The 27,470-nt window shown below is 42.0% G+C and overlaps 1 protein-coding gene across 12 annotated transcripts; it reads left to right on the plus strand.

Annotated features, from left to right (window-relative positions):
* The first annotated feature begins 340 nt into the window (after positions 1-340).
* On the plus strand, positions 341-25,095 carry LOC139376004 (aspartyl/asparaginyl beta-hydroxylase-like). 12 transcript variants are annotated; one of them, XM_071118027.1, is made up of 11 exons: positions 341-1,187; positions 9,019-9,174; positions 9,515-9,559; positions 10,274-10,342; positions 16,441-16,518; positions 17,614-17,676; positions 17,876-18,568; positions 18,950-19,054; positions 21,255-21,296; positions 21,478-21,522; positions 22,584-25,095. In XM_071118027.1, the coding sequence occupies exons 1-11, from the start codon at positions 1,148-1,150 to the stop codon at positions 22,589-22,591; spliced, it is 1,344 nt and encodes a 447-aa protein (XP_070974128.1). In that variant the 5' UTR covers positions 341-1,147; the 3' UTR covers positions 22,592-25,095. The 12 variants fall into 12 exon arrangements, with proteins under 12 accessions (XP_070974128.1, XP_070974129.1, XP_070974134.1 ...); XM_071118028.1 differs by having other exon boundaries at positions 998-1,187; positions 18,953-19,054; XM_071118031.1 differs by lacking the exon at positions 341-1,187 and adding an exon at positions 5,740-5,954 and having other exon boundaries at positions 18,953-19,054.
* The last annotated feature ends 2,375 nt before the right edge of the window (positions 25,096-27,470 follow it).

Consider the following 27,470-nt stretch of genomic DNA (forward strand, 5'->3'; position numbering starts at 1 on the left):
ACAAGTGTACATCACATAATTTAATATTCAACTGGAAAGTCATTATTTGTATACTACCGCATACTTGCAGTGCACGAAGGGAGTACTCTACTTTGATAATTATAGATATCCGTTTCTGAAGAATTAGAGCAGAATCAGCATTGTGCTGACACTGGATTTAAGTGTGCAAACACTAATGAGCTCATGGAAGCTACTAGGCTATGCAATTAATTGGGCTTGTTCGAAATTGCAGTCGACCGTGCAGTCAACTGCCGACTGGCTGATCTACAAAAAACCTTGCATCAATAATAACTACTCATTATTATTTGTAGATCAGTCAGTCACAATTTACCCATGACACATTACGGTTTTGATCCTCTCGAACACGGCCATTCTCTACACACGGTCTCTCGTCTTGTTTGTGATAACTCACTTTTAGTAGGCCTTTCTATCAAATGCACATCTAACATGCGCCATTAATAAAATTCCGTCACAAGGCAACGTGGCTTTAAGCGACATATTTGTTAAAAACGGTTTACAACTGCACTATGACTCCGTGATTACATAGGTTACGTAATAAAGAGCTATTACAGTACTGTGAAGAACACCGTCTGGTCTCGCGATGGATTTATCTTCTATCTTGCCACGTTCCAGTACAGAAAAAAACGGGCATGAACGAAGGCTTTCTCTAGAAGGGATACAACTTTTGTAAAAATTGACTTTATGTAGCAGGTTTACGAGAATTTACGCAGCAGATTAGGATAATTGACGTATCAGGTCCGGAGAATTAGGTCAAGGTTAGGAAAATAGTTACGGTTAGGGTTAGCGAAAACCTCATTTTGAGGTCAAATTCGAGAAAAACTGTATCCCATCTAGACATGACCATGGACGAGGTGGTTCTAACCTGCCGGTATCCACACGATTGAATAAGACAACATCCTCTGAAAGCGAATTGGACGACATTTTCCCTTTCTCCGCCCATCTTGTCTTCGTAAAACCCTCACTGGCCGAGGGCGAAGTCACTCAAAAGTCGACGGGGTTGCTATGTGCTTCGGTTTATGAGGGCAGAGAGATTTGATTTCTACTGGGCCACCTTTATTGCAAGAAATTGACAGTGACGCTCGCTAATTTTGAATTTCCACTTGAATTCAAGCAACTTCGAATAGCCATGGTCACGAAGAAAAACCCACGAGGACAGAAACTGAAAGGTTCGTAATTTCAATTTCAGTAATGGCAGTGGTGCATGCAACCAACCTTCACTTGGCTACAGAAGGCCTTAGAAAGTTAATCGGCCGGCAAGATTTATATTTTCATTTAGGCAATGCAAGTTAGCCTACAATACTAGACTCATAACTGGACAAGATGTAGCACAACGTCCACAATGTACCCAAAAGTTCCCAAACAATTGTGTCCCTTTTTATGGAGTCACCACCAACTAACTATACATTTGTCGAGTTATAGTAAACATCATCACAAGTGTCTTTGTATCCAGATGATAGGCGCTTTGCCTCTCTGCTACATTGTATAACGGACGAGGCATTCGTTCGATTTGAAGCATTGTTGCAATTCGTCAGGTTGCAGAGAAGCATGGCTTGAGAGGGTATCAGGTCCATTTTTGATTAAAATTGAGTGGCCCGTGCACTAATGAGGACTTTCAGTCCTATCATTCCCAATTGTGCCATTGTACGCAGCAAGGTCAATTACTACAACAGACTACATCAGTAGACGAGGGTATTGTCCCCTTTTTTCGTTTTCGGTCATTTCTCCAAGTGTTCACGTGTCAATAATGGAAGAACGTGGGAGGGGTTACACGTGGCTTCTATCGTCGTCTCGGTTTCAAACCAGGACCCCTATGGAGACGTTTTAATAATATGGCGCCGCTCCCCAAGTTATCAAGATAATACGCTACAATGGCGTGGTCTGAGCCCCATACTTTAAACGTTAACTAGTGGTTTAAGGGCAGCCTGACTGCAAGGGGGCGCGGGATTTACATGTAGCCCACGAGTCATGCTAAATGTATGTCCCCTTTGCAAAACTCCAGTTGCATTGTGACACGTGGCCGTAGAAAAGTGTACCCGAAATGTGTGTTGGCATATGACGTAGTCGTAGAATGTGTTGCACATAGTAAAATATTGGCATAATCTCATAACATCAGTTTCAGTGCCCTTCCTACAATAGGCTAGGCTACTTCTAGAAATGTATTTCTAAATCCAATGACTTCATTCATCCGATACAGCACCCCCGATGTCCACTGTTTTGTACTCTTTAAAGAAACAGGATAATCATCAGGCCACTATTCATATCGATCATATCAGTGTGAATGTTACGGGCCAGACTTTTGACTGAGCTGCAATAGTAAAACGTTTAGAAAAGTAATCAAAAAAATGAATTACAAACGTTATATCAATTTAGTGGTTGCAAATGAGTTGAAGATGGGTCAACACACGTCGTATGTCCAGTGATAAAGGTAGAATGATGTGTTTTTTTTAAACTTTGGAACATTATGTACAGTTATCAGAGTATTTCACAAGACAGCCTCCTCCTCCTTCATGTATGTTGACCGTTGTTCAGGAAGTTGCAGAAAGAAATGTAGTGTAATATGTAGAGGTGACATAATTTACTATTCTACACGACCGAGAAGCATCTGTCATACATTTATGAGTTAACATTGGTTACGTTGCACCGCCCTGAACAGGTCTCATACTCACTGCCCAACGTCTGACTATGAACTGCCTGCCTATAGCTATAGGGATGTGACTTATTGATACATGAAAGCGAAAGCTGTTTTCGATTCTGCATTTATGATTATGTAATAAGCAGGTAAAAGTATATGCCAAGTCAAATTCTGTACTTTATGACCAATCTAAAAATGTATGTAACCAAATATTTTCTTTTGAATGTGCATTCTTTCACCATATTGTTTGTTTGGAGGTTTGATGGTCAATGATATTCTACAATGGTTTTCTATGGACATTTTATTATGTATTATCAAATTGATATTTCTAAAAAATGAAATTGCCCCATCCCAGGCTTCCTCATCTCTCAGATGCTTGGTTTAATTGGACGAAGGCCAAAGAACTGGTAAAGGCAACAACTGCTTGCCCTGACCTGTGTGAACATGTTTTTTCTTTGCAGTGTATTTACCCCAAACTAAATGCTATTCTTGAGGAATAATCTTGCATGTGTGGTGTGAGCTTGTTTGTATGGGATGTTTTGTTTTAGCTTACTTGTACAAGAGTGGCAGGATTGGAAAAGGTTGTATAAACTTTGCACATGCTCTTCAGCAGTGCTGAAGTTGTTTGTTTTTGCCCTCACTGATGCTTGAGTTAATTTTACTGCTATTGAATTGATAACACAGAAGTATCAATATTTGGATTAGAGTTAATCTGCCCATTTTATTGCTAGAGTCCTGTGTACAGTATGTAGGCCTGCTGCATCTCAGAGCCTGGACACGGTTTGTTCAGTTTGAACTATGCTTATGCATTTCGGGGTTCTACAACTATTGAAGGAGAGACAAGCTAGTCTTTATGGAGAGTCAGTAATATGGTTTTGAGATGATTTTAGCTATTTGCCTTTTAAAATATTAATTTTTAGTGTTGTCACGATACTAGAATTTTGACCTTGATACCAAGTTTAGTATTTCGACAGTAGCGGTGCGTGGATGAAGTCACAGAGGATGCCAGGTCAGGAAGAAAAGCCATATTACAACCTATGTGATGTGGTAATAGCGTTGTTTATAACCTGTTAGTTCATATCCCTTACCACCGTGAGATAGATAGATACACACACACACACACACACACACAGTGTATTCGGAGGAACGTATTCCGACCCCCGACCCCTCGTTTTTTTCCTCAGTCTACACACAATACCCCATAATGACAAAGCAAAAACAGTTTGTTTTTTTGCGCATTTATTTAAAATAAAACAGAAATATCACATTTACATAAGTATTCCGACCCTTTACTCAGTACTTTGTTGAAGCACCTTTGACAGCGATTACAGCCTCGAGTGTTCTTGGGTATGACGCTACAAGCTTGGCAAACCTGTATTTGGGGAGTTTCTCCTATTCTTCTCTGCAGATCCTCTCAAGTTGGATGGGGAGTGCCGCTGCACAGCTATTTTCAGGTCTCTACAGAGATGTTCGATCGGGTTCAAATCTGGGCTCTGGCTGGGCCACTCAAGGACATTGAGACTAAAGCCATTCCTGTGTTATCTTGGCTGTGTGCTTAGGGTCGTTGTTCTGTTGGAAGGTGAACCTTCGCCCCAGTCTGACAAAAACCAAACGCTGCCTTTCACATTAAGAACCTCATTCCAACGGTCAAGCATGGTGGTGGTAGTGTGATGGTTTGGGGATGCTTTGCTGCCTCAGGACCTGGAGGACTTCCATTAACAGGAGGAACCATGAATTCTGCTCTGTATCAGAGAATTCTACAGGAGAATGTCACGCCATCTGTCTGTGAGCTGAAGCACAGCTGGGTCATGCAGTAAGACAATGATCCAAAACACACAATCAAGTCTACATGAAAATGGTTAAAAAGCAAGAAATATTACGTTTTAGAATGACGATTCAAAGTCCAGACCTAAAAAATGAAGCACACCTAGCACGCGTTGTCAGCGTCATGCGCAAGAAGCCTGGATAGCTTACTACTGCCCCCTTGAAGACAAGTAGCCTGGCTAGCTTACTACTGCCCCCATGAGAAGACAAGTAGCCTGGCTATCTTACTGCTGCCCTCTTGAGAAGACAAGTAGCCTGGCTATCTTACTGCTGCCCCCTTGAGAAGACAAGTAGCCTGGCTATCTTACTGCTGCCCCCTTGAGAAGACAAGTAGCCTGGCTAGCTTACTACTGCCCCCTTGAGAAGACAAGAAGCCTGGATAGCTTACTACTGCCCCCATGAGAAGACAAGTAGCCTGGCTATCTTACTACTGCCCCCTTGAGAAGACAAGTAGCCTGGCTAGCTTACTACTGCCCCCTTGAGAAGACAAGTAGCCTGGCTAGCTTACTGCTGCCCCCTTGAGAAGACAAGTAGCCTGGCTAGCTTACTGCTGCCCCCTTGAGAAGATTCAGACAAATTACTAGACAGATTCCATCCTCTCAATCTGTATTCCGTATATGACGAGACAAATTTGACAGGCGTACTGAAAGTTTTAAATAATTCTAGTACTGAACCGTTTTTTGTGTTCTAGTGTCGAAAAAGTAGAGACGTTTCGGGTATACCGTGCAACACCATTCATTTTAGATTTCAACTAAGCACCATTGTTAGGCTAATTTCCTGATGTTTCCACATAGCCTATATAATGCTATCACAATGCTGTTACATTACTGGTAATGTGAGTAGTATCACTAAAGGTCACTTTGGTTATACATGCAAACTAGTGTGTTGGCTCCATGTGTTTAGAAGGAGTTTTCAGCAATATGGTAACCCTGTATCTGGTCTGGAGTCTCTTTTAACTCTACTATCTGTGAACTTGGTGACTTGGGACTGGCCCTTTTAACCAAACCATTACAGTGTGTAGGTGTATGAGGGTGGGGCATCATGTGTGGGATGGATACCAAGCAGGTTTTATGGTTATAACCTGAGGGCATTCTCTGGAAAACTGAACACATCATGATTAGATCAAACTGGCCTTGGGAGAGTCTGGGGGTGGGGGGGGATCGAGGACGGGAGTAACATTAACTTGTCACCTTGACAATAGCCACCAATTTCTGTCCCAAAATGTCATGGTGTGTGTTTTGAGGGTGTGTTTGTATGTTTGAAAGAGAGAAAAGAAGGGGAGTGTGTCAAAGCAGACATTCCACAGGATCCTTATGTAAGCTCAGACTGAACAATATGTACTCACAAACGACAAGCAGAGACCGAGAACAGGGAGAAGGAGTCTGTTTCCTCCAACTAACTTACTAAACATTTGAAAAGAGGTTACAGTGGAACTACTGGGGTGTTGTGGTCATGGAGCATTCAGCCGAAAGACACGGTGCGTGTGGTGTGCTTGTGTGTTGAATACATTCACACTGTAAATGTTATTTTTGCGTCAGAGGATGTGTGTGTGTGTTAATACGTGTCTGTGATAGGTAGTACACAATGGCAGCCTCATTCAGTTGGTAATCTTTACTTTTCCCTCCTACCAGCACTGACTTTGCTGATAGCTACTTTGAGGAAAAATGGACTTACTATGACTGAGATATGTGGTCGTCCTACCCAGCTATATTAAGATGAATGCTCTGGATAAGAGCATCTGCTAACTGACTACAATGTAAATGTAGGGGGGAGTTGGTTATGAGGCTCTCCAGAGAGTTGGTAGGGAATGGTGTGCAGTAAACGCCTGCACAAATGGCTCAGGGGACATGAGAACCAGGTCTGCTAGATTAGGGCAGCACCCTTTTCAGGATTGTCAGTACCAATGTTCTCATGAGGATTGCAAACTGTTTAGAAAGTTTGTCTGCTTACTTAGGCTTTTTTCATTCTGTTGTAATATTGTGTAGGCTTAGTGTTCAGAACTGTATGCCTACATCGAGTAGCAAATACTTTAAACCAAACAGATGAAAATAGTGCGAAAGATTCTGGTTTTAACATGACCAACAACTTTCTGACCAAGGTTTGGACAATGACCAGGGTTCGGACAGATTAGCCTGCCTAGTGGTTGATTGTTTCAGCAGTTTGTACGGCCTCCCAAGTATTTGAATGTGATTTTCATGTGTGCTTGGCAATGTGTGGCTCATTGTGCATTCATGTGTTTGCTTGCTGTTTCTTGCTATGATTTGTGGTCATGCGAGGGATGTTCTGGATGAGCAACATTTAACACAAAAAATAACCCAACCCCTTCCCCCAACTTGCACACTGTTTTTCAGCAGATTGTCCTATGTCCCAGGTAAGGTGCATTTGTCACAGGTAAGGTACATTTGTGAAAGGCGTTGTCCCTCATTTCCTGAGTAGGCAGAGTAGTCTGCAGTTTTGAAGTGCCTCCACTCTCTCTGAGCCTGCTTAAACCGCCCATGTAGGGCTAACGAGTATCCCCCTGACAACCAGGCAAAGTCACTGAAAGCCAGGATTTGCATGGCCTGTGGCCTGTAGCCTTTAAATCCCTCTCCCTCAGTCCTCTCAATCACACGGCAGTATGTGTGTGTGATTAGGTGTCAGCCAGTTCTCCTAGTAAAGATCTCCCCCTCTATACCTGATGCTGTTCTATTGTTACCGGAGGGGGGGCAGCTGGTGATGGGGGAGGGGGGCGAATCTATACAGTATCGATTTTATTCATAATTATTTTGCAAAGTAGCATTAGCGAAGGCTAGTTTGATCATCCATTTTTAAATAGTGAGCCAACCTTTTTTTCAGCACTTTTATTTCCATGACTGATCAAAACTACTTTTTTAATGCTGTCTCTTCTCTCTACAGCAGGCATATAGTGAGCAATAAGTCTGGAACATCAAATCGTAATAAAATCACATTATCAAATCGCAATACACAATACATATTGAATTGTGAGAATCGCAATGTAAAAATCATATTGGCACCTAAGTATCGAGATAATATCATATCGTGAGGTCCCTGGCAATTCCCAGCCCGAGAGGCAGCACTATAATGACAGCCAAGAGGGATGCTGGGTAATGTCCCGTTGGCATGGCGTTAACAGAGCCTCTCCATATGAGTGCCTGAATGTCTTCTGGCTGGACAAGAGGACAGCTCTAAAAATATCCCTATTTGCTGGTTCAGGTCCCATATCAGGTTCCGGCTGAGTTTGCCAGGAACAAAAAGAGGAGGAGGGCACAGAGGTTTGGGGGAAGGAAGTATAAGGGTGATAAGAGACGCACGGAGGCTTTTCCCAATCGGACTGGTCAGGGCAGTCTGCACAGATGGAAGCGCCGATAGTCGAACCCACCCGGGTTCTTGAACCCGCGGTGGTTGTCGAACAGACTGAAGGTAGATGGAGCGACTCTGTCCCATAACAACTTCATCCGGAATGAGGAATATATAGATGTATACATATATGTTGATTCGACCCGTGGCATCTGTTTTTGGTGATGGTAGAGAAACCGAGGGGTCCAGACCTTGAGAAACCGTTTTTTCTGAGGGGTCCAGACCTTGGGGTCATACTTTGGCTTTTGTTCTGCTCAGCTTAGGGACGAGAAGAACAAAGGACACCGCTCTGTGGAAAAGGATTGAGTGTTTGGGTTGGTTTTGGTGCAGATGTGGAACAACTTTATTTAACTTTTAGAATGAAACATCAGAAACTGTAGTGTGTGGATGGATTTGCAAAAAAGTGAAGTTGACTAATAGGTGCATTAATTATGACAGAGGGCCATGGGATATTTTGCTGGGACTTAACCGAGACATATTTTTATAACTGTCACGACATTGACATGAGCAGGTGCTGTGTATCTGAATATGGTGCATCTGCCTATGTGTGAATGGTTTGACCTAGCTTGAGGGTAGGGGACTCGGCACCTGTTCATTCTTCCATTGCCATCTCTTCGAATACATTGATATTTTTACCCATAGTGCTCTGTGTACAGTGTCAAATGCACCTAGAATAACTAGCTACTCTACTGATTTTGTCTTGTTGCCTCTCTAAGGACAATCATAGATTTATTGGGCTTTTGCTTGAACATTCACACACTGAATTATAATTCAGTTAGTTGAAAACTCTCGGCCTATGTTTAATCCTCGTGAGGTTTGTGACATTCATTTAGTTTTCGTGCTATTTTTAGGCAATACTTTATATACCATTTGCTCTTGTAAGTGGCAAAAAAGTAGTCAGTGGCATGGGTTTTCTCTTCTTACCCATTTACTTCCTTTTTTGGTATATGAATGCAATAACAAAACAACATATAATCCACAGTATTATGGTGCAGTATCTCTCTTAGCTGTCAGCTTCTTTTAACTACAAAGGCTTTCTGATTGGGATAACATTTAGACCTGTATTTTGACCATCTCACAACTCAAATGGAACAAATTGCGTTTGTGTGGATTTGTGTGGAGACATTGTCCTGTACAGTATTGGCTTCAGGTCTGACTCTTTTCTCTCTCGCCCACCGTTACAGAGGGCAAAGCACAGCTAGCCAGTAAGAATGGCAAGAAGCCTGAGGGAGCAGGTGGAAGCTCCTTCTTCACCTGGTTCATGGTGTTGGCCCTCCTGGGGGTCTGGACCTCCGTGGCCGTCGTCTACTTCGACCTGGTCGACTACCAAGGCACCATCGGTAAGTGACACCATGACACGAAAAACAACTGTTAACTGTAGCTACATTTCCTACTAGCTACAGCAAGCAGCCTGTCACAGTCTGTTGACAGAACTTTCAGCCTTCGCCAGTCACAACGTCATTGAGCAATAACCCAAAGTGATACTGAGTGCTTTGATGCATTTTAACATTCAACTTTAAACTTTTCAACCTTGACGTTGTTTTACCTTTGGTGCATGTGTGCACATGCTCAGTGTGTGGCTCAGAATATGCCTGTACACTAATCATGTTTGGATTCATGTTTAAATAATGTCATTTCTCCAATGTGAATGTTTTCGTCTGGTCTTAATCTTGCATGCAGCCAAGGCAAAGGACATGCACAGTACCCTCTCTGAGACACTGCAAGGTATGATATTTGTGCCTATGATCATACCCCCTCAACCATTTCACTCACTAACCTTCCTGTCCTAATTGAAATAATCCATTTGTTTCCCATACATGTCATCTAATCACTTGCTTTTGACTCAATTCTTATCGAAGAAAAGATAACTGATTTGAAGTTTTGCATTAACATCATAGGAAAGACTACCTTCACACTGTATTTCTAATTATTAATATCAATTCAATATGTTGCCATAGATACAATGCAATGTACATGAACAAATGTAATGCAAAGCTGGAAAAATAATATTTTCCTTGCTTTTTTAATGCTGAGCTAGACAATTTATACAAATAATACTTAGCCCTGCTATGTTGTGATTATACCTCATAATTAAAAGTAAATCAATATTGAAACGCTAACATGATACTATAATGCTAATGTGATTTTACCAGAAACACTAGTATGATCATTTAAATAATTGCTCATGATAACATTGCTAATGATAATTAATAGCAATTTAACGATGTAACTTCTGGAAATGCAGAAATGAATGTTAATGATTATACTAATAATCATGTAAGAATAGTGGCAATGAACATGTTATTATAACTTAAATGCTATTCTTTCCCCATCCCGCTTTCGATTCAATTGCATAATGTATTATCCCACCTCATTCCACCATTCATACCCAACCCCCATTGACCCGTGGCTAAAGACTGGCTCCTGTTTCTTTGCTAGGTAAACTTTCGTCCTATGACGCCGATGGAGATGGTGACTTCGATGTGGAGGATGCTAAAGTATTACTAGGTAAGTTCATCGATTTTACTGGATTGTTATTTATTGACGTGTTTGTGTGATAATCAGGGGAGGCTGGTGGGCTGTGCTATAGGAGGATTGGCTCATTGGATGGCAGAAATGGAACGGAGTCAAATGTGATTTCCATATCGTTTGTGTTTGATTCCATTCCAGTCATTACAATGAGCCCATTCCAATGAGCAGCTCCTCCCACCAACTGATTTGGGTTTTGTTTTGCATGACTGACTTTGGTTTATCAGATCTCTACCACGAGACTATTTTAGTCAATTGTACCAAATGAACTGAACAATGAATCCACGAGGTCTGCATGTGCATGGTGTGAAATGGTGTCTGGAAATGGATTCCATGCTGACCATTGTGTTTCAGGCCCACACCACTGACATGACATTCATTTATCAATAGACATGCACAACAAATAGCACAGGGCCAAACTGCTGCATGCTTTAAGAAGAACTTAAGAAGGACGTAGATGTGGTGTTCTCTCATCTCAAAGTCGCTTGTCATGTCTTAAAGTTGCTATTTTCTTTATAAACAAAAGGGAGAGAACTTACTTCAGGAGTGTTTTCTCCAAAGAGGTGGTCCCATGTTCTGATATTGTCTCCTCTGCCGCTCTCTGCCATAAAGACTCCTGCTCTGCTTTGTTGCCCAGACCACTGCCTGTCTGGCACAGCTGTTGTCCCCCTGCTGCTAGTGATAGATTCTGTAGAGTCCCTCTGCATGCCCCTCTCTAGGCTCTTCTATTGCTATCCTCTCCTCTCTTTAGTTTCTAACTCTGCTTCATGCGACCTTATAGTTTCCCTTGCTGCCTAACCTCGCTTAAAACCTTGCTTAAAACTTTCCACCCTCTCCTTTTTCCCTGCTCTACCACATCTTTCTCCTCTCTTTCCTTTTCTCCCTTCCTTCCTCTCTTTCCTTGTTTTCCCCTCTTTGCGTAGGCCTGACCAAAGATGGCAGTCAGGAAAGCTCGGACTCCCTCGAGGAGGTCCTGGATATGTTAGCGGAGGAGGGCTCTGATTGGTTTCAAGGCTTCTTCACCTTCCTCTATGGCCTCATAAACCCGTTTGAACCATTTGAGGATGAGGAGGGAACAGCGGAGGAGGAGGAAGAAAGTGCTGGCACTTCTCAGACTGACGAGGTTCTGCGAAAGGGTTGTGTGATCTTAGGTCTCCACAACCAGTAACCAGTAGCCATATCCCTCTTGGTATGAGGTCCCAACTTGTTGCTCCTTTAGACTTGTTTCCCATTGCTTGAGGAGCAAGCGTTTGTGGAAAACCCCTCCTTAAAATCACCAATCCCTAGTAGAATACTTTTTAAAGGGTTTTATCATGGGACAGTCAACCCCTCAAGCCTCTTTTTGAAGATTTCCTATTGAGGGACGAAGACTATGCCTTCAAGATTTTTGGAGCACTTTCCAGACTGAATAATGCTTTTCTAGGATATGTGCATTTCCACTGAGAAGACTGCTTGCAATACCCAGCAAACTACGAACTTATGCAATGAACAGTTGCACTTTGACAACAGATGGTTGTCTCCCTTTTCCAACCACAGTACTGCATGCCCTAGGGTCCTAACCACAGCACATATTTATCCACTTAGCAGGAATTATATTTGTATTTTTTTACTTGAGTTGTTCATCATTCCGTGTTATTTTATTGAAGCTTGTTGAAGTGTATTTCCTCATTATGGTGTTTCTTTGTCTCTTGTCCGTGTTAGTTTGTTGAAGCTTGTTGAAGTGTATTTCCTCATTATGGTGTTTCTTTGTCTCTTGTCCGTGTCAGGATTACTATTCATGTTCCATGTTTGTTGGTTTTTAAATGTCTTCGGGAGCTATTTGTCCCTGTCTTTCCATTTTTGTTTTCATCATCAATTTGTTAAACACAATACAAATAGTGTGCATTTGTGTCTGGATAAGTAGTGCATTTTGATGTATTGGCCAAGAGACTGCACATATGGTCGTGTACTGTTAGATATTCAGAGACCGGCTTGATGAAGGACCTATTACACACGTGTTAATCATTTCTTTTGTTAAAGCAAACCCCTTGAGAAACTAGCTTTTGGCTGTTCCTTAAACCAATTATCTAGAAGTCCTAAAACAGGGTTATGAAATATGAGGTCGTTTTGGGAAAGCGTGCTCCCTGTTGAGGATTCCATGCATTTGGAGCTTGACTCAATGGCTAAAATGAGTTCAAGGACTTTTACCAAATTCCACACCCCATGAACATTTTACCTGATTTGAGACACAGAAGATATGGCATTATCCTCATGTCAACCCCAACGTCAGAACCTCAACCCCAGATCTCTGAAACGGATCAGTGCTGACTCACACTCACACCCTAAAGAGACTCACCCAGCTAGCTTAGTCTTTAAATGCTAAACATTGTAGCTTATAGGTGAAACTCAGCAGCTGGAGAGGGAAGTTCCAGTCATTTGTAATTGCATGGTAAAATAAATGTTTAATCTATGACAACATTGAACGTTTTTTTGTAAAAAACACAGGTTTCTAGAAAGTATTAGCAAACACAAAAGGTACAAGGAATAGCACTGTTGAAGATGCAAGAAACCTGCTGAACAAGCTTTTGGGTGGAGCCCATTCAGATTTCATATTGGCTTCAATAATTTAGAATTGACTTGGTGCCCAAGTCTAATGCCTGAACAACGACAGTATAGCTACATGACAGGTTCAACTGGTGAGGTTAATGGGCACCATTGACAGAAGGGTCAATGATCCTCAAATTGAATGAATATGAATCCAAATGTATTGGTTAGGTGTAAAAGTCCTTATACAGTCATGTTACACTCACGTGGTCGTCATTTCCGAGTTGTACACACTCCTACAAGTAATGTAATGAAACCATCAGAATAGGACATATGGGTAAGCACTATGCAGTCGTGAGTGTGTTAGCATGTGTTGTCTATGAGGTGTAGCATGGGCATGTTTTGAGTTGTCAAATATTCAGATCATTTTTTTAATGGTCACCTGATTGTTAGCTACTAATGCCATGTTCCTTTTGAAAAATATCAGATGAACCTCGACGCGATCGGAAAAGAGCGAGACACAGAGGTACCCCACCCCAATTATCTCTGCTGAGAGTAAAACGTCAAGAAGCTCTGAGTAGCCGACTCAGCCAAATGTCTACTTTTTAGATGTGTGAATGCATGGCATCACATTCATGGAAAGCTGGTCTGCTAGTTAGAGAACCTGTATATCCTGCTAAAATGTTGAAAACTTAACATGACTAAGTTAGTGATGATTTCTTTCAGTAGTCATTGTTTTTTCTTTTCCCTATCGACTTAGTTGAAACAGAATCTCCAAAAACAAAGTTCAAGAAAAATAAGGCGCCAGAAGGTACTTTATCGTGGATCAATGTCCAGATTGCATTGTAGGTTGCCTAGTTGTAGAATTTTGTCAGCTTTTCCGTGTTTTGCCTATATCTCAGACTCTATGATTGAGGTCTGGCTCGTTTTGTTTTTGAATTCATACTGAATTTGCCCCTAAATTGTGACTATACCCCAGCTGCTATGGTACAAATAACTCTTAATACGCCAAAAGCTGTATGTCAAAGGCTTTACTATTAGATTGTGAAAGAAAAGCTTAGCCCCGCTGGGTAATAAATATTTGCCTGTGTGTAAGCTTACCAATGGTGTCAGTGAAAGCTGAGCGGGGTACAATACTTCCATCTGTTATTGGTTGAGCTTGGTTTTGTTCTGTTGTAATAGTTGCTCTCCCCTACTATTGGTAGGCTTTTCGATTTGGCTGTTCCTATTGGTGGTTGAGTACCAAGCAGATACACCCCTATGAGACTATAACCGTATTTAACTTGTTGTTTTCCTAAACCTCAGATGAAAAGCCAAGACATGCCGCCAAGAGAGAAGCCCAAAAAGGTATTGAATGAGGAACCGTGTGTGTTCCAGTGTACAGTAGCTAAAAAGGTATTGCATGAGGAACCGTGTGTGTTCCAGTGTACAGTAGCTAAAAAGGTCTTGCATGAGGAACCGTGTGTGTTCCAGTGTACAGTAGCTAAAAAGGTATTGCATGAGGAACCGTGTGTGTTCCAGTGTACAGTAGCTAAAAAGGTCTTGCTTTCGTTCTAATAACCACATTGTGGTCTTTAGAATGTCTATTTACTAGTAGAATGAAGTTTGAATTGATATTGAATTGATGAAAATTACGATTATGCTTCTTGGCATAAACACGTGAATTGGTTTCTAGTCGCATGCTCTATTTGACTACCGCTTTTGTAGTAATAGGGTATTTGGTATGAAATCATTGAAATTCACCTTGTCAGTGGTGTGCTAGGTGTTATATTGGACAGCATCATATAACTGTTGGACTAACTGAATCCCATCCGTGTAGTAAGAGGTGTCAGACCAAGCCCCTATATACCTTATATATTGACAGGGTCAATTCTAGTGACACCTTTCTAAAGTGCAGAAAGATGCCACTTGCTGTTATCCTAACACTCCCAGTCAGCAAATACAAATACCCAGGGTGCTTTGCAACCTACTAAATGCTTGGAGTGCGGTCCGACAAATGCTTGCAGTGTGATCCTAGCAGCCTGGTGGCAAATCTTTTTTCAAAACAGCTAAATGGTATTCTCGTATCCCAGAACACCCTCTGACCAAAGATGTGGGCTGGAAGCTGAGGGAGGCCCTGAAACAGCAGCTAGCCATCATCCATGAGCGAGTGGAGGCTAAAAAGATTGCCAAGATGGCGCTGGCCGAGGTGAGGAACATCCTGGCCAGGGAGGAGGAAGAGAAGGTCCTGGGGCTGACGAGGGATGAGTCGGCAAAGAAGGCCAAGGTGGCGGTGGCAGCTAGGATGAAGGAGGAGGAGGATAAGATAGAGAAGGAGGAGTTTGAGAAGGCCTTGGAGAAGATTAGGAGAGACAAAGAGCAGGAGGAAGAGAAGGGCAAGAAAGATAAGAAGGAGAAGAAGGCAAAGAAGAATTCAGGGAAAGAGGCAGTGGGGCAGAAGGCAGAGAAGAATTCAGGGAAAGAGGCAGTGGGGCAGAAGGCAGAGAAGAATTCAGGGAAAGGGGCAGAGGCAGTGGGGCAGAAGGCAGAGGCCAAAAGTAAAGAGGCCCCCAAAGCTTCTGCTAAAAAGCTCAAGGTGTATGATAGGGGGGTGAGGAAATGATGTGAGAATTTTCACACCTGCACTGATGTCGGTGATCATTCAACCGCCCCCGATGACAGTGACACAGGATGTTACAAGATCAATGAGAAACCCCTCCTGTGAGAGGTCTCACTCCAGTTACAAACCTCTGCGAATGGGAGTAGGAAACCCCGTATTGGGCAGGGTGTCCATTCCCGCAATGTATAGTGCATATTGTTTTAGCCACTCCCTGCTTGTGAGAATCACAATGCTGTCCTCTATAGAAGTATGAACTGTTAAATGAACGGTGCCCAGAGGACCACAAGGTGCTATAATCTTACATCAGAAAGATGACTTTCTTTAGAGGCACTAGAATACAGTAGTAGAATTGGACAAGGACCCAGTCATTTATTTTGCATTTAGTGGAGATGAAACTCGTGCTTTTATCCAGGGACAAATGATAGATTTGAAAGGATCAGCTGTGTGTGTTCCGTGTTAATAAAGTTGCTGGATACTTGAAGGTTTCCTGTCTTCAAGTGCACTTGTCTCACACGGTTCAATAAGATGCTTTGGTGTTACACAAATGGGCATCACATGTATACACAAGGTGCCGAAAAGGAACTTTCTCCTGTTCTACTGGAACACTTTTCTTTTGTTCTCCTATCCTGATCTCTCTCTCTTAGCACTATAGACCTCGCTTTTTCACAGCATATTGGAACACAATACAAATTCAGTGTTGAAGCGCAAAAGTCAACCCAAATCAGCCTTTAAATGTTGTCTTTTTCTGTTGTCCTTTTGAATGATGTTTGTTTTCTAAGACCTAGATCTCAATCCTAATGTTACTATATTATTACTAGCCATGAATATTACTAAGCCACCTAACCAAATACAGTATACATGATATGGAGTTGTGGCCTTCGTAAAGGCACTTCTCCTGAACATGAGTTGTTGCCATGTCATCCTCACCCCCCTGCATCACATGTAAAACCCCCAGGACTGAAAGAGAAGGCTACTGTCGACATTAGCAGAGAGGGAGCACTAGAGGAGGCTCCTGCAGCACCTGTGGAAGAAGGTACAACTCCTGCGGGTCTGCACACACACACGTGCACACACACAGCAGCATTTCATTGTAGTAGATGGTAAAGCTCATAAGAGGTAGCTTATGCTTATGCTCTCTCAATGAATCCCACCCAAAGGAGAATACTCCGGCAGCATCGGTGGTGGGCAAATCCCTTGAACACCATATAGATGCCACAAACACATTCACATTTGAATCATTTAGCAGACACTCTACCACACTGTTGTATACCTTCTGTACATGTGGCCATACTCAAACATAGCCTACTACCTCATTTCCTCATATTACAATTATATTACTTCCCCTCGTCAGACGTTTATGCAGTATCCTAATTGCTTAAACATGCAAGTTATTCCTCACTATTTTTATTGAATTTGAACTGTGGGCTGGACTAGACAAAATTAGAACTAGAATCTCACGAGGCTGACTCGCTCTTAAGGGATGGCCTTTATGAAACCTTTAGCCTCAGTAGGACTGTGTCCACCACCAGACGCCCACATGGTGCTTCTGTAGCTATCTATGTCAAGAGTTAATCTGTAAAATCATTGTACAAACATGTAGACTCTATTTATTCCATATGTCTGCCACCTGTCCAGTCTACACATGTTTCCCCAGAGGGGCTGTCATTGGTTGAGGGGACATAGACCTCGTCTACCATTTATCCATTGGCTCTGATAATCTGTTTTTTCCAAATACCTGGCACTGCTGTGTACACGACATGCTTTCACCTACTAGACTATTAGACACCTATACCTGTTGTGACATAATACAAGCTAATGTACCAGAGCTATACCTACCATGGTTTTAGTCAGCAGTTTCTGTACTGTAGGTCTAGAGGTTCATGATTTATTTGAGCTTTTAATAAAGGAGCATACACTTTTTTGACTTTCTTATTCTTTATTGACACACAAACTTAGCAGTTTCTTAAATGTGTCTCAAGGAAGACATTTGAAATGTTCTGTGCTAGAGGAAGACTATGAAGTATGCCAGGTAATGCCTTAGTTCAAGTTAAGGACCAGGTGGATGGTCTTAACGGTTCCCCTCTGCCCCCTTATCTCTCCCCGCTGCCCCTTGCTTCATCCACACCAGAACACGTTGTTGAAGAAGTGATCGAGGCCGCCAAAGCAGAGGAAGCTGCTGCTTTCCCACCAGGTGTGTGTGTGAGCCTGACAACATTTTCTAAGATGTTTGAATGGATTGTGGCTTGAAATTGTCAAGTTTAAAATTAAAAAATGTCAACCAATATCATAGACTCGTATAACTTAGTGTCATGTTCAAACTTGCTTTAGTTGGCTTTGTCAGGAAATCCACGTTATCAGCTAAATTGCTTAACACTGTCTTTTCCCTCCAGAGCCTGAGGTTGTTGATGAGGAAGAGCCTGAGGTGGATGTGCCTGAAATCTTTGAGGAAGAGCCCGAAGTTCTGGAGGATGATTTTTCTCCCTTCGAGGAGCATTCTTTTCCCTTCGAGGAGGATTCTGCTCACTTCGAGGAGGATGAGCCTCAAATCGAGGAGGATGAGCCTCAAATGGAGGAGGATGAGCCTCAAATGGAGGAGGATGAGCCTCAAATGGAGGAGGATGAGCCTCAAATCGAGGAAGAGCCCGAAGTACTGGAGGATGAGCCAGAGGATGAGGAGGAGGAGGAGGTTATTGAGGAGGCCGTACCAGTTGAAGAAGAGGCTGCCCCTGTGGAGGAGGTAGTTGCCACTGTAGAAGAGACCTTCGAGGAAGAGGCTGCCCCCGTTGAGGAAGAGGTTGTAGAGGAAGCCGCCCCAGTCAAGGAGGAAGCCGCACCTGAGGATGAAGAGGATGAACCTGTTGAGGAGGTGGTTGATGAAGAGGCCACACCTGAGGAGGAAGAGGATGCACCCGTTGAAGAGGAAGCCGTCCCAGTTGATTGGGAAGTCGCTGCCGTGGAACAGGCTGTTGAGGAAGAGGCCAACCCCGCAGAAGAAGAGGCTGCACCAGTTGACGAGGAAGCTGTGGAGAAGGAGCCAGCAGCAGAGGAGACATTGGAAGAGGAGGCAGCACTAGCAGAAGAGGGTAAGGAAAGATAATCCAGAACAGAACAATAGGTTTTTATTCCAGGTAGGCTTAATCTGGGTCTAAAAAGTATTGAACCAAAAATCCTTTCAAGTGCTGACGAGTCATTTTTCTTCACACTGCTCTCAGAACGAGCAGTGTTGAACGCCAGGTGCTGCATTGCTGAAGTGTATGACACATTATCTGCTGAGAATAGCTACATGTATGTAGAGAGATCATGCACAGGCCCTTCTCACATCTCATCTTGGGGTAGTGAAAAGGGCACTCAACGTCTCCTGTCCGTTTTTATTGCTTATGTCACCTTTTGGAAAATAATAGATTCAATCAGTGTTTTGTAAAATAATGGTGTTTTCTTATATCCATTGTTGCTTTGCCCCAAAGAAGAGGTAGAAGAAGAAGCAGCAGAAGAAGAAGAGTCTGAACAGGAAGTAGAAGCTGAATCAGAAGAAACTCAAGAGGAGGAAGCTCTTCAGGAAGAGCTTCCAGGTAGGTGTTTGTGTGTGTGTGTGTGTGTGTGTGTGTGTGTGTGTGTGTGTGTGTGTGTGTGTGTGTGTGTGTGTGACTACATATGAGCACATGCAAGCATATACAGTTGAAGTCGGAAGTTTACATACACCTTAGCCAAATATATTTAAACTCCGTTTTTCACAATTCCTGAGATTTAGTCCTAGTAAAAATTCTCTGTCTTATGTCAGTTAGGATCACCACTTTATTTTAAGAATGTGAAATGTCAGAATAATAGTAGAGAGAATGATTTATTTCAGCTTTTATTTCTGACATCACATTCCCAGTGGGTCAGAAGTTTACATACACTCAATTAGTATTTGGTAGCATTGCCTTTAAATTGTTTAACTTGGGTCATACATTTCAGGTAGCCTTCCACAACCTTCCCACAATAAGTTGGGTGAATTTTGGCCCATTCCTCCTGACAGAGCTGGTGTAACTGAGTCAGGTTTGTAGGCCTCCTTGCTTGCACATGCTTTTTCAGTTCTGCCCACAAATTTTCTACAGGATTGAGGCCAGGGCTTTGTGATGGACACTCCAATACCTTGACTTTGTTGTCCTTAAGCCATTTTGCCACAACTTTGGAAGTATGCTTGGGGTCATTGTCCATTTGGAAGACCCATTTGCGACCAAGCTTTAACTTCCTGACTGATGTCTTGAGATGTTGCTTCAATATATCCACATAATTATCCATCCTCATGAAGCCATCTATTTTGTGAAGTGCACCAGTCCCTCTTACAGCAAAGCACCCCCACAACATGATGCTGCTACCCCCGTGCTTCACGGGTGGGATGGTGTTCTTCGGCTTGCAAGCATCCCCCTTTTTCCTCCAAACATAACGATGGTCATTATGGCCAAACGGTTCTATTTTTGTTTCATCAGACAAGAGGACATTTCTCCAAAAAGTACCATCTTTGTCCCCATGTGCAGTTGCAAACCGTAGTCTGTTTTTTTTATGGCGGTTTTGGAGCAGTGGCTTCTTCCTTGCTGAACCAGACTTGTGGAGGTCTACAATATTTTTTCTGAGGTCTCGGCAGATTTTGTTTGATTTTCCATTGATGTCAAGCCTATCAGAAGCTTCTAAAGCCATGACATCATTTTCTGGAATTTTCCAAGCTGTTTTAAGGCACAGTCAACTTAGTATATGTAAACTTCTGACGCACTGGAATTGTGATACAGTGAATTATAAGTGAAATAATCTGTCTGTAAACAATTGTTTGAAAAATGACTTGTGTCATGCACAAAGTAATGTCCTAACAGACTTGCCAAAACTGTAGTTTGTTAACAAGAAGTTTGTGGAGTGGTTGAAAAACAAGTTTTAATGACTCCAACCTAAGTGTATGTAAACTTCCAACTTCAGCTGTACCTCCAGATGTTGCAACCGTGAATGTAATTTACTTTCATTCTTTCTTCAGTGCTCTCTTTCTCTCTGTGTGTCTTTTTCTCTGTGTGTCTTTCTCTCTGTCTCTTTCTCTCTGTGCCTCTCTCTGTGTCCCTCTCTGTGTCTTTTTCTCTCTCTCTCTCTCTGTCTCTGTCTCTCTCTCTGTGTCTCTCTCTGTGTCTCTTTCTCTGTGTGTCTGCGTCTCTCTCTCTGTGTCTCTTTCTCTCTGTGTCTCTGCGTCTCTCTTTCTGTGTCTCTTTCTCTCTGTGTCTCTCTCTCTGTGTCTCTTTCTCTCCGTGTCTCTTTCTCTCTGTGTCTCTTTCTCTCTGCGTCTCTCTCTGTGTCTCTTTCTCTCTGTGTCTCTTTCTCTCTGTGTCCCTTTCTCTCTGTGTCCCTTTCTCTGTGTCTGCGTCTCTCTCTGTCTCTTTCTCTCTGTGTCTCTGTGTCTCTCTCTGTCTCTCTCTGTGTCTGTCTCTTTCTCTCTGTGTCTCTTTTTCTCTGTGTCTCTGCGTCTCTCTCTCTGTCTCTTTCTCTCTGTGTCTGTCTCTCTGTGTCTCTGCGTCTCTCTCTGTGTCTCTTTCTCTCTGTGTCTGTCTCTCTCTCTCTGTGTCTCTGTCTCTCTGTGTCTCTGCGTCTCTCTCTCTGTGTCTCTGTCTCTCTGTGTGTCTGTATGTCTCTCTCTCTGTCTCTCTTTCTCTGTGTGTCTCTGCGTCTCTCTCTCTCTGTGTGTCTGTATGTCTCTCTCTCTTTCTGTCTCTGTCTCTCCCTCAACTAACTGCAACTGTTGCTTTTCTGTTGCAGAGGAGGTAGATGAATTTGATGAGCCATTTGAGGAGTTCACAGGTTGGTGCTAAGATAACTCAGTCCAGTGTCCTACCTAGGAACAGCTCTTCTCTCTGTGTTGTATTCTTTCATAGTGGCCATTGGTCCTGTTCTCTGAAAGCATGGCTTTCTGCTCTGTAGTGTACTCAAGACTGTTGAAGCTGTCTTTTAGTTCCAGCTGTGGTTTGTTTTGTTTCTACAGAAGAGCATACCGAAGTAAAAGAACAGATTGAAGATGCACCAACAGGTAAACTTGAACTAAGAATCAACATTTCACAGAATCCACATTTTCCAGCTGGATGTAGCCCTACTATACTGAGTACATAATCATTGTTTAATAGATAGTTTTCCCTTTGGATATTAATCAGCAGTACAGTATAATACAGTATTGTATCATGCTATCTAAGAAAACGTGTCTCTAGAAACCCAGCTTTTCCAGTGAGTCTGACCTTTGGGCTTGTTTCCACAGCAGACAAAAAATAGCCTGTCTGTGTATATTGTACGATAAGATTTTCCTGACTTCGAAGCCCATGCCAGGTAGGAAACGCTTGATCAATAGGTAGTGTTGTCTATAATGTGTAGGCCTTATGGCACGTCCTGCCAAAGAGAAGACCCATTGGTCACACTATTTGGCGTTATGGTTTTATTGTGTTGTGTTGAAGCTTAATATGGACTTTGTGTAAGCAATGTTGACTGCAATTATTGGTCAGTGGATTAATCCTATCAAGATAGGTTTTGTTCAAAGGACTTAACTCTCAGCTAGTGCTAGCCGTGATCCTTACCCTGACCCTTACTTAAACTTAAATGGCAAATTTCAACTTCAATGGGGTTACTTACATCAGTTGGGATGTCCCAAGGATCCCGTTTAGGCTTTCCCCTAACTCTTCCTTGTGGTGTGTAATGGAGGCCAGTGCAGCTATTTGTAGTGTAGGCTGTAGCTCCCCCTTGAGGCTGGTTTATGAAACAGTTTATAAAATGGCTCGGGCAATTCCACTCATTTGACATATTTTCATATTGTTTAAGGGGATTTATTGATCCTATTAAACAACTTATTGCAAGATTACTTATGATGTGAGTAGAACTGAAATGGAGGGCATCAATTCTGTTTTTATCAAAATGATTGTGCTGTCATTTTGTAGTAATGATGTAGTAATCATATACATTGTATTAGTACATTATGTTGTCTCAATATTTTCTCTACAAGATTATAATTGAAATATGAACTAAATTGAATGATAACTTTGATTTGAATTCTGCTGTTGTCCTCAGTCACTGTCACTTACTGACCTCACTATCTTCTTCCCATAGAAACGTAGAGCCTGCGGTCTCAGCGCAGTAAGACGGAGCGAGGACCAGCCCACTGAGCACGTGCAGCCGTGCTTCCCCACCTCCAGAGAAAGAGTAGCGTTGCCACGACTTTCGCCACTGTCTCCGTTTTTCACTCACACACTCAGAATTAAGTTTTTCTTCCATTAGTGTAAAATCTCACTGTTCCATTACTTGTTTGATTAGTATGTTGTTTTTCTCTCTTGCCTTTTTGTTTTCTTTTCTGTTCTACTTTGTTTCCACGTTTTTTAGTTTAAAGAATTCCCATTTCCTGTAATGGAAAGTATCAATGAATTTCTCTTCTGGATGTAGGTAGATCATGTGAGTTGTAGGTTGTTTTTCCTTTCCTGTGTATAACAAGCAGAGGCACGTGTTGCTTTGCTAGTGAAAGATCTTCACATGTCTGAACCGAGTTCAGCAGTGTGCTTTCACCCTGTTGAATCGTGGGTCAGAACTTCAACATTTTTTATGTTTTTTTTGTTAAACGTGAAGGTATTATGCAAAGCTGCACTGATCTTTCGTGGCAATTTCACTCTAAGTTTTGTATTACCAGTATGTAGTGAGTCTACTACACGTGGAAGGTAAACTCGGACAAGTCAGGTGACGTGTTGGGCGAGTGTGTGTGTGCTTTAGTGTGTATGACTGAGAATGTGTGTAGATGTTTTGTTTGTGCGTGCGACTGTGTGTCTGTAGACATATTTCTTTGAAAAACAATCCCTATTAGCCGTAGTTCTCATTAAGATGTGTTTGAGACTCTTCCTCATTTCATTTTTGTTTGTTCCAACTCCTAGTACCTCTCACTCTGATATTTCTTAAGTACTGAAAGTGTTTTTGACTCACTCAGGCCTCGAGCCACAACAAGTGAACATCTTTTTGTATTTCTTAGGATCTATGGGAACACATTTATTTTCCAGCAATGCCAGTTTTATTTTATTGAAACTTTGTTTTGTCACTTTTGGACAGTATTTCGGTTGGAAGTAAACTCTCCAAATGGAAGATATGTTGGCGTAGGTTATTTTGTTCTGGGAAAAACAGATACAAAAAGAACACAGGGAGATGAGGGAAGGGCAGGGTGTCCGAGTATATGGTCGTAACTCTTAGGTTTAGCTCAGTGTGGATGTAGCTGATCTGGGCTAACGGTCTGACACAACCCCACCCAGTCTCCTGGTGAAACAGGCACTCCTGACTGCTGTGCAGTGTGTGTCCCAGGTCTTCCCAATAGGTCTGCCACACACACACACCTGGTCCAACAGGAATCTGATTCATCCAAATTCATAATTCAATACACTTAAACAAAAAAGTCTGCGTCAACAATGTTCATAAACTTTTGTTCCATTTCTCTCTAAATGTACAGGTCCACTTTCACTTGTATATTAACTGGCTCTAGCCCAGGGTAAGTGCTTCATTTGGAACAAAGATTTATGAATGTCTGGGATTGTGGAAGATTTTAGCAGACACCAGGAACACATCTTGTTGTTGTCCCTCTGCATGTATTTCAGTGCAGCCCCTAAAACCAGCTGTAACCAACTGTTCAAAGAAAAATGCTGTAGTACGTCTAGAATGGAACGTGACTGTGTAACCTGTTAACTAATATCCTAACCACACCCAACTCGAATTTGGCTAGCATTTACTATTGACGTTATTGTCATTAAGGTTGTCATTGTTGTTTTTACTACAAGGACAATGCTAGTTTGTGATCTGGACTTGAGGCTGGAGGGTTAAGATCATGTTTATTATTTTGAAGGAGTTACGTGTTTAGTCTGTGTTCAAACTCCTCCGTAATGTTTCTGTGAATTCAAATTGGTGTGTTTTATTTTTTAAATCTTTCCATTGTAGCAGTTTTCTGTGCATTGTGGTATTAAGGGGCCAGATGATATGATGCTGATTTAATGTGATGGACTGTAGGAAATGCTGCAATGCAAATCTTTTCTGGGGGGTGGACGGTTTGTTTTGACATATAAAACAAGTCAAGTGGTTGCAATATAGTTTTTAGTACATATTTTGTCTTTTTTCTATAACACTAATGGGTATTTTTCTATTCCCTAACACTTTTGAAGTTGATGTGAATTTTTAACGTGGTGTTAATTTTACATTATACAAAACTTTACGAGATCTGTTCTAGATTTTTAAATAAAAATACACTTTCTAGGATCAAAACTATTTTTCTGAATTTTAAAGAAAGTGTTCAACTTTTTTGAAAGCCATACGTGAAAGGTGGGCACTGCTGCTCAGAACAGACTTGATTAACTCCAAGGGGAAGCCATTGCACAACTAGCAATAACAGAAAACATCACTACAATCGCAAATTGCAGTTCACATATGAACAGAAGTTCACACACAGAAAAACATGTCAGAGGTTTACGTAGTATCCTGCTGTACAGGCTAAAAGGTTTTTAAATGATTGTGAAAATGCATCCTGTATGCAGGGTTGGATGACTGTCACAGTTTCTGTAAATGTTCTGTTGAGGGGCTGCAATAAAGGTTTGGGACAACACCATGGTGTAATTTATTCTCGTGCTTACCCCTCTCTGGGCACAGTAGTCCACCAAACCATGCATGGTAACACTGTTGAAAAGGGTCAGCCGTATGTAAACCCAGTCATTCACAAGCACCAAAGTTGATTGTTAATGTCTGTCTAGAAATGACCCCCCATTAAAGGGTACCTTATAGTAAAGTGTTACCCAGTGCACTACACAATCGTCTGAGAATATTACCACAATACAAGGCAGCTTTGATGCAGAGGTAAAGCAGCAAGAATAATAGAACATCTACTGACCCACTTTGGTGTAACCTAGTGTGCAGTATAAACTACATCTTTGGTAAAAGATCATATACTGTACTTCTATGCCTTGTTCCTCGTTCCACCACCAGATTACACGTTTTGTAAAGTTCCCGAAATATATATGCTATGTCGAACAAACATGCCTCTGACATGTTCAATAAGGAATCACGTCGTCGCTATTCGTGACATTTCTGTCTGCAACGGAATGTGGCCCAGAAAACCTTTTGCCATTTGAAGTCCATCCGTTCACAGGTGCACGTGGAGATTCTCAATCCAAAAGTTCAGGCAGGCCTACCGTTTTATTATATAGTAGCCTAACATGGATTATAGGTAAGTAAGTATTAAAGGGTATTGTGTGATTTTTATTGCGCCTTATTGCTTCACTTTGGGCAAGTTCATTTTGAATAATTGAATTGTTGCATAATCTTATTTTTCGGGCAGGCTTATGCTAATTGACGTAGACCTACAGTACTTACAGTGAATTCGGAAAGTATTCAGACCCCTTGACTTTTTCCACAATTTGTTAGGTTACAGCCTTGTTCTAAAATGTATTTTTAAAGAAATGTCCAATCTTTTAAAGAACGGAAATATCATATTTACATAAGGATTCAGACCCTTTACTCAATACTTTGTTGAAGCACCTTTGGAAGCAATTACAGCTTCAAGTCTTCTTGGGTATGACACTACAAGCTTGGCACACCTATATTTGGAGTTTCTCCCATTCTTATCTGCAGATCCTCTAAAGCTCTGTCAGGTTGGATGGCGAGCGTTACTGCACAGCTATTTTCAGGTCTCTCCAGAGATGTTCAATCGTGTTCAAGTCCGGGCTCTGGCTGGGCCACTCAAGAACATTCAGAGACTTGTCCCGAAGCCACTCCTGTGTTGTCTTAGGGTTGTTGTCCTGTTGAAAGGTTAACCTTTGCTCCAGTCTGAGGTCCTTAGCGTTCTGGAGCAGATTTTTATCAAGGATCTCTCTGTACTTTGTTCTGTTAATCTTCCCTCGATCCTGACTAGTCTCCCAGTCCCTGCCATTAAAAAACATCTCCACAGCATGATGTTGCCACCACCAGGCTTCACTGTAGAGATGGTGCCATGTTTCTTCCAGATGTAACGCTTGGCATTCAGCCCAAAGAGTTCAATCTTGGTTTCATCAGACCAGAGAATCTTGTTTCTTGTGGTCTGAGAGCAATTAGGTGCCTTTTGGCAAACTCCAAGCGGGCTGTCATGTGCCTTTTACTGAGGAGTGGCTTCCATCTGGCCTCTCCACCAATCAGGCTTTATGGTAGAGTGCTGCAGAGATGGTTGTCCTTCTGGAAGGTTCTCCCGAGGAACTCTGGAGCTCTTTCAGAGTGACCATTGGGTTCTTGGTCACCTCAATGACCAAGGCCCTTCTCCCCCGATTGCTCAGTTCTAAGAAGAGTCTTGGTGGTTCCAGTCTTCTTCCATTTAAGAATGATGGAGGCCACTTTGTTCCTGTGGACCTTCAATGCTGCAGAAATGTTTTGGTACCCTTCTCCAGATCGGTGTCTTGAAACAATCCTGTCCTCTGAGCTCTAAGGACATTCCTTCGACCTCATGGCTTGGTGTTTGCTCTGACATGCACTGTCAACTGTAAGATCTTATATAGTCAGGTGTGTGCCTTTTCAAATCATGTCCAATCAATTTAATTTAACACAAGTGGACTCAAATCAAGTTGTAGAAACATCTCCCTGATGATCAATGGAAACAGGATGCACTTGAGCTCAATTTCGAGTCTCATAGCAAAGGGTCTGAATACTTATGTAAATAAGGTATTTCTGTTTTTGCTTTGTCATTATGGGTTATTGTGTGTAGATTGAGTTTAAAAAAAATCTATTTTAGAATAAGGATGAAACGCAACAAAATGTGGAAAAAGGGAAGGGGTCTGAATATTTTCCGAATGTACTATACTTATTAGCTAGCATGATAACACATGACATTTGAAATATCTTTATTCTTTTGGAACTTTTGTGAGTATAATGTTTACTGTAAAAAAAAGGTATTGTTTATTTGACTTGTGTTTATTATCTATTTCACTTTCTTTGGCAATGTAAACATGTTTCCCATGC

This window comes from Oncorhynchus clarkii, chromosome 20, assembly GCF_045791955.1.
Source record: "Oncorhynchus clarkii lewisi isolate Uvic-CL-2024 chromosome 20, UVic_Ocla_1.0, whole genome shotgun sequence".
Lineage (NCBI taxonomy): Eukaryota > Metazoa > Chordata > Actinopteri > Salmoniformes > Salmonidae > Oncorhynchus > Oncorhynchus clarkii.

Coding starts and splice junctions, on each gene's coding strand:
- LOC139376004 (XM_071118025.1), top strand. CDS start 7,831: ATGGAAGCGCCGATAGTCGAACCCACCCGGGTTCTTGAACCCGCGGTG. Junction 7,898..9,018: donor GGTTGTCGAACAGACTGAAG/GTAGATGGAGCG, acceptor CCACCGTTACAG/AGGGCAAAGCACAGCTAGCC. Junction 9,560..10,273: donor CCTCTCTGAGACACTGCAAG/GTATGATATTTG, acceptor TTTCTTTGCTAG/GTAAACTTTCGTCCTATGAC.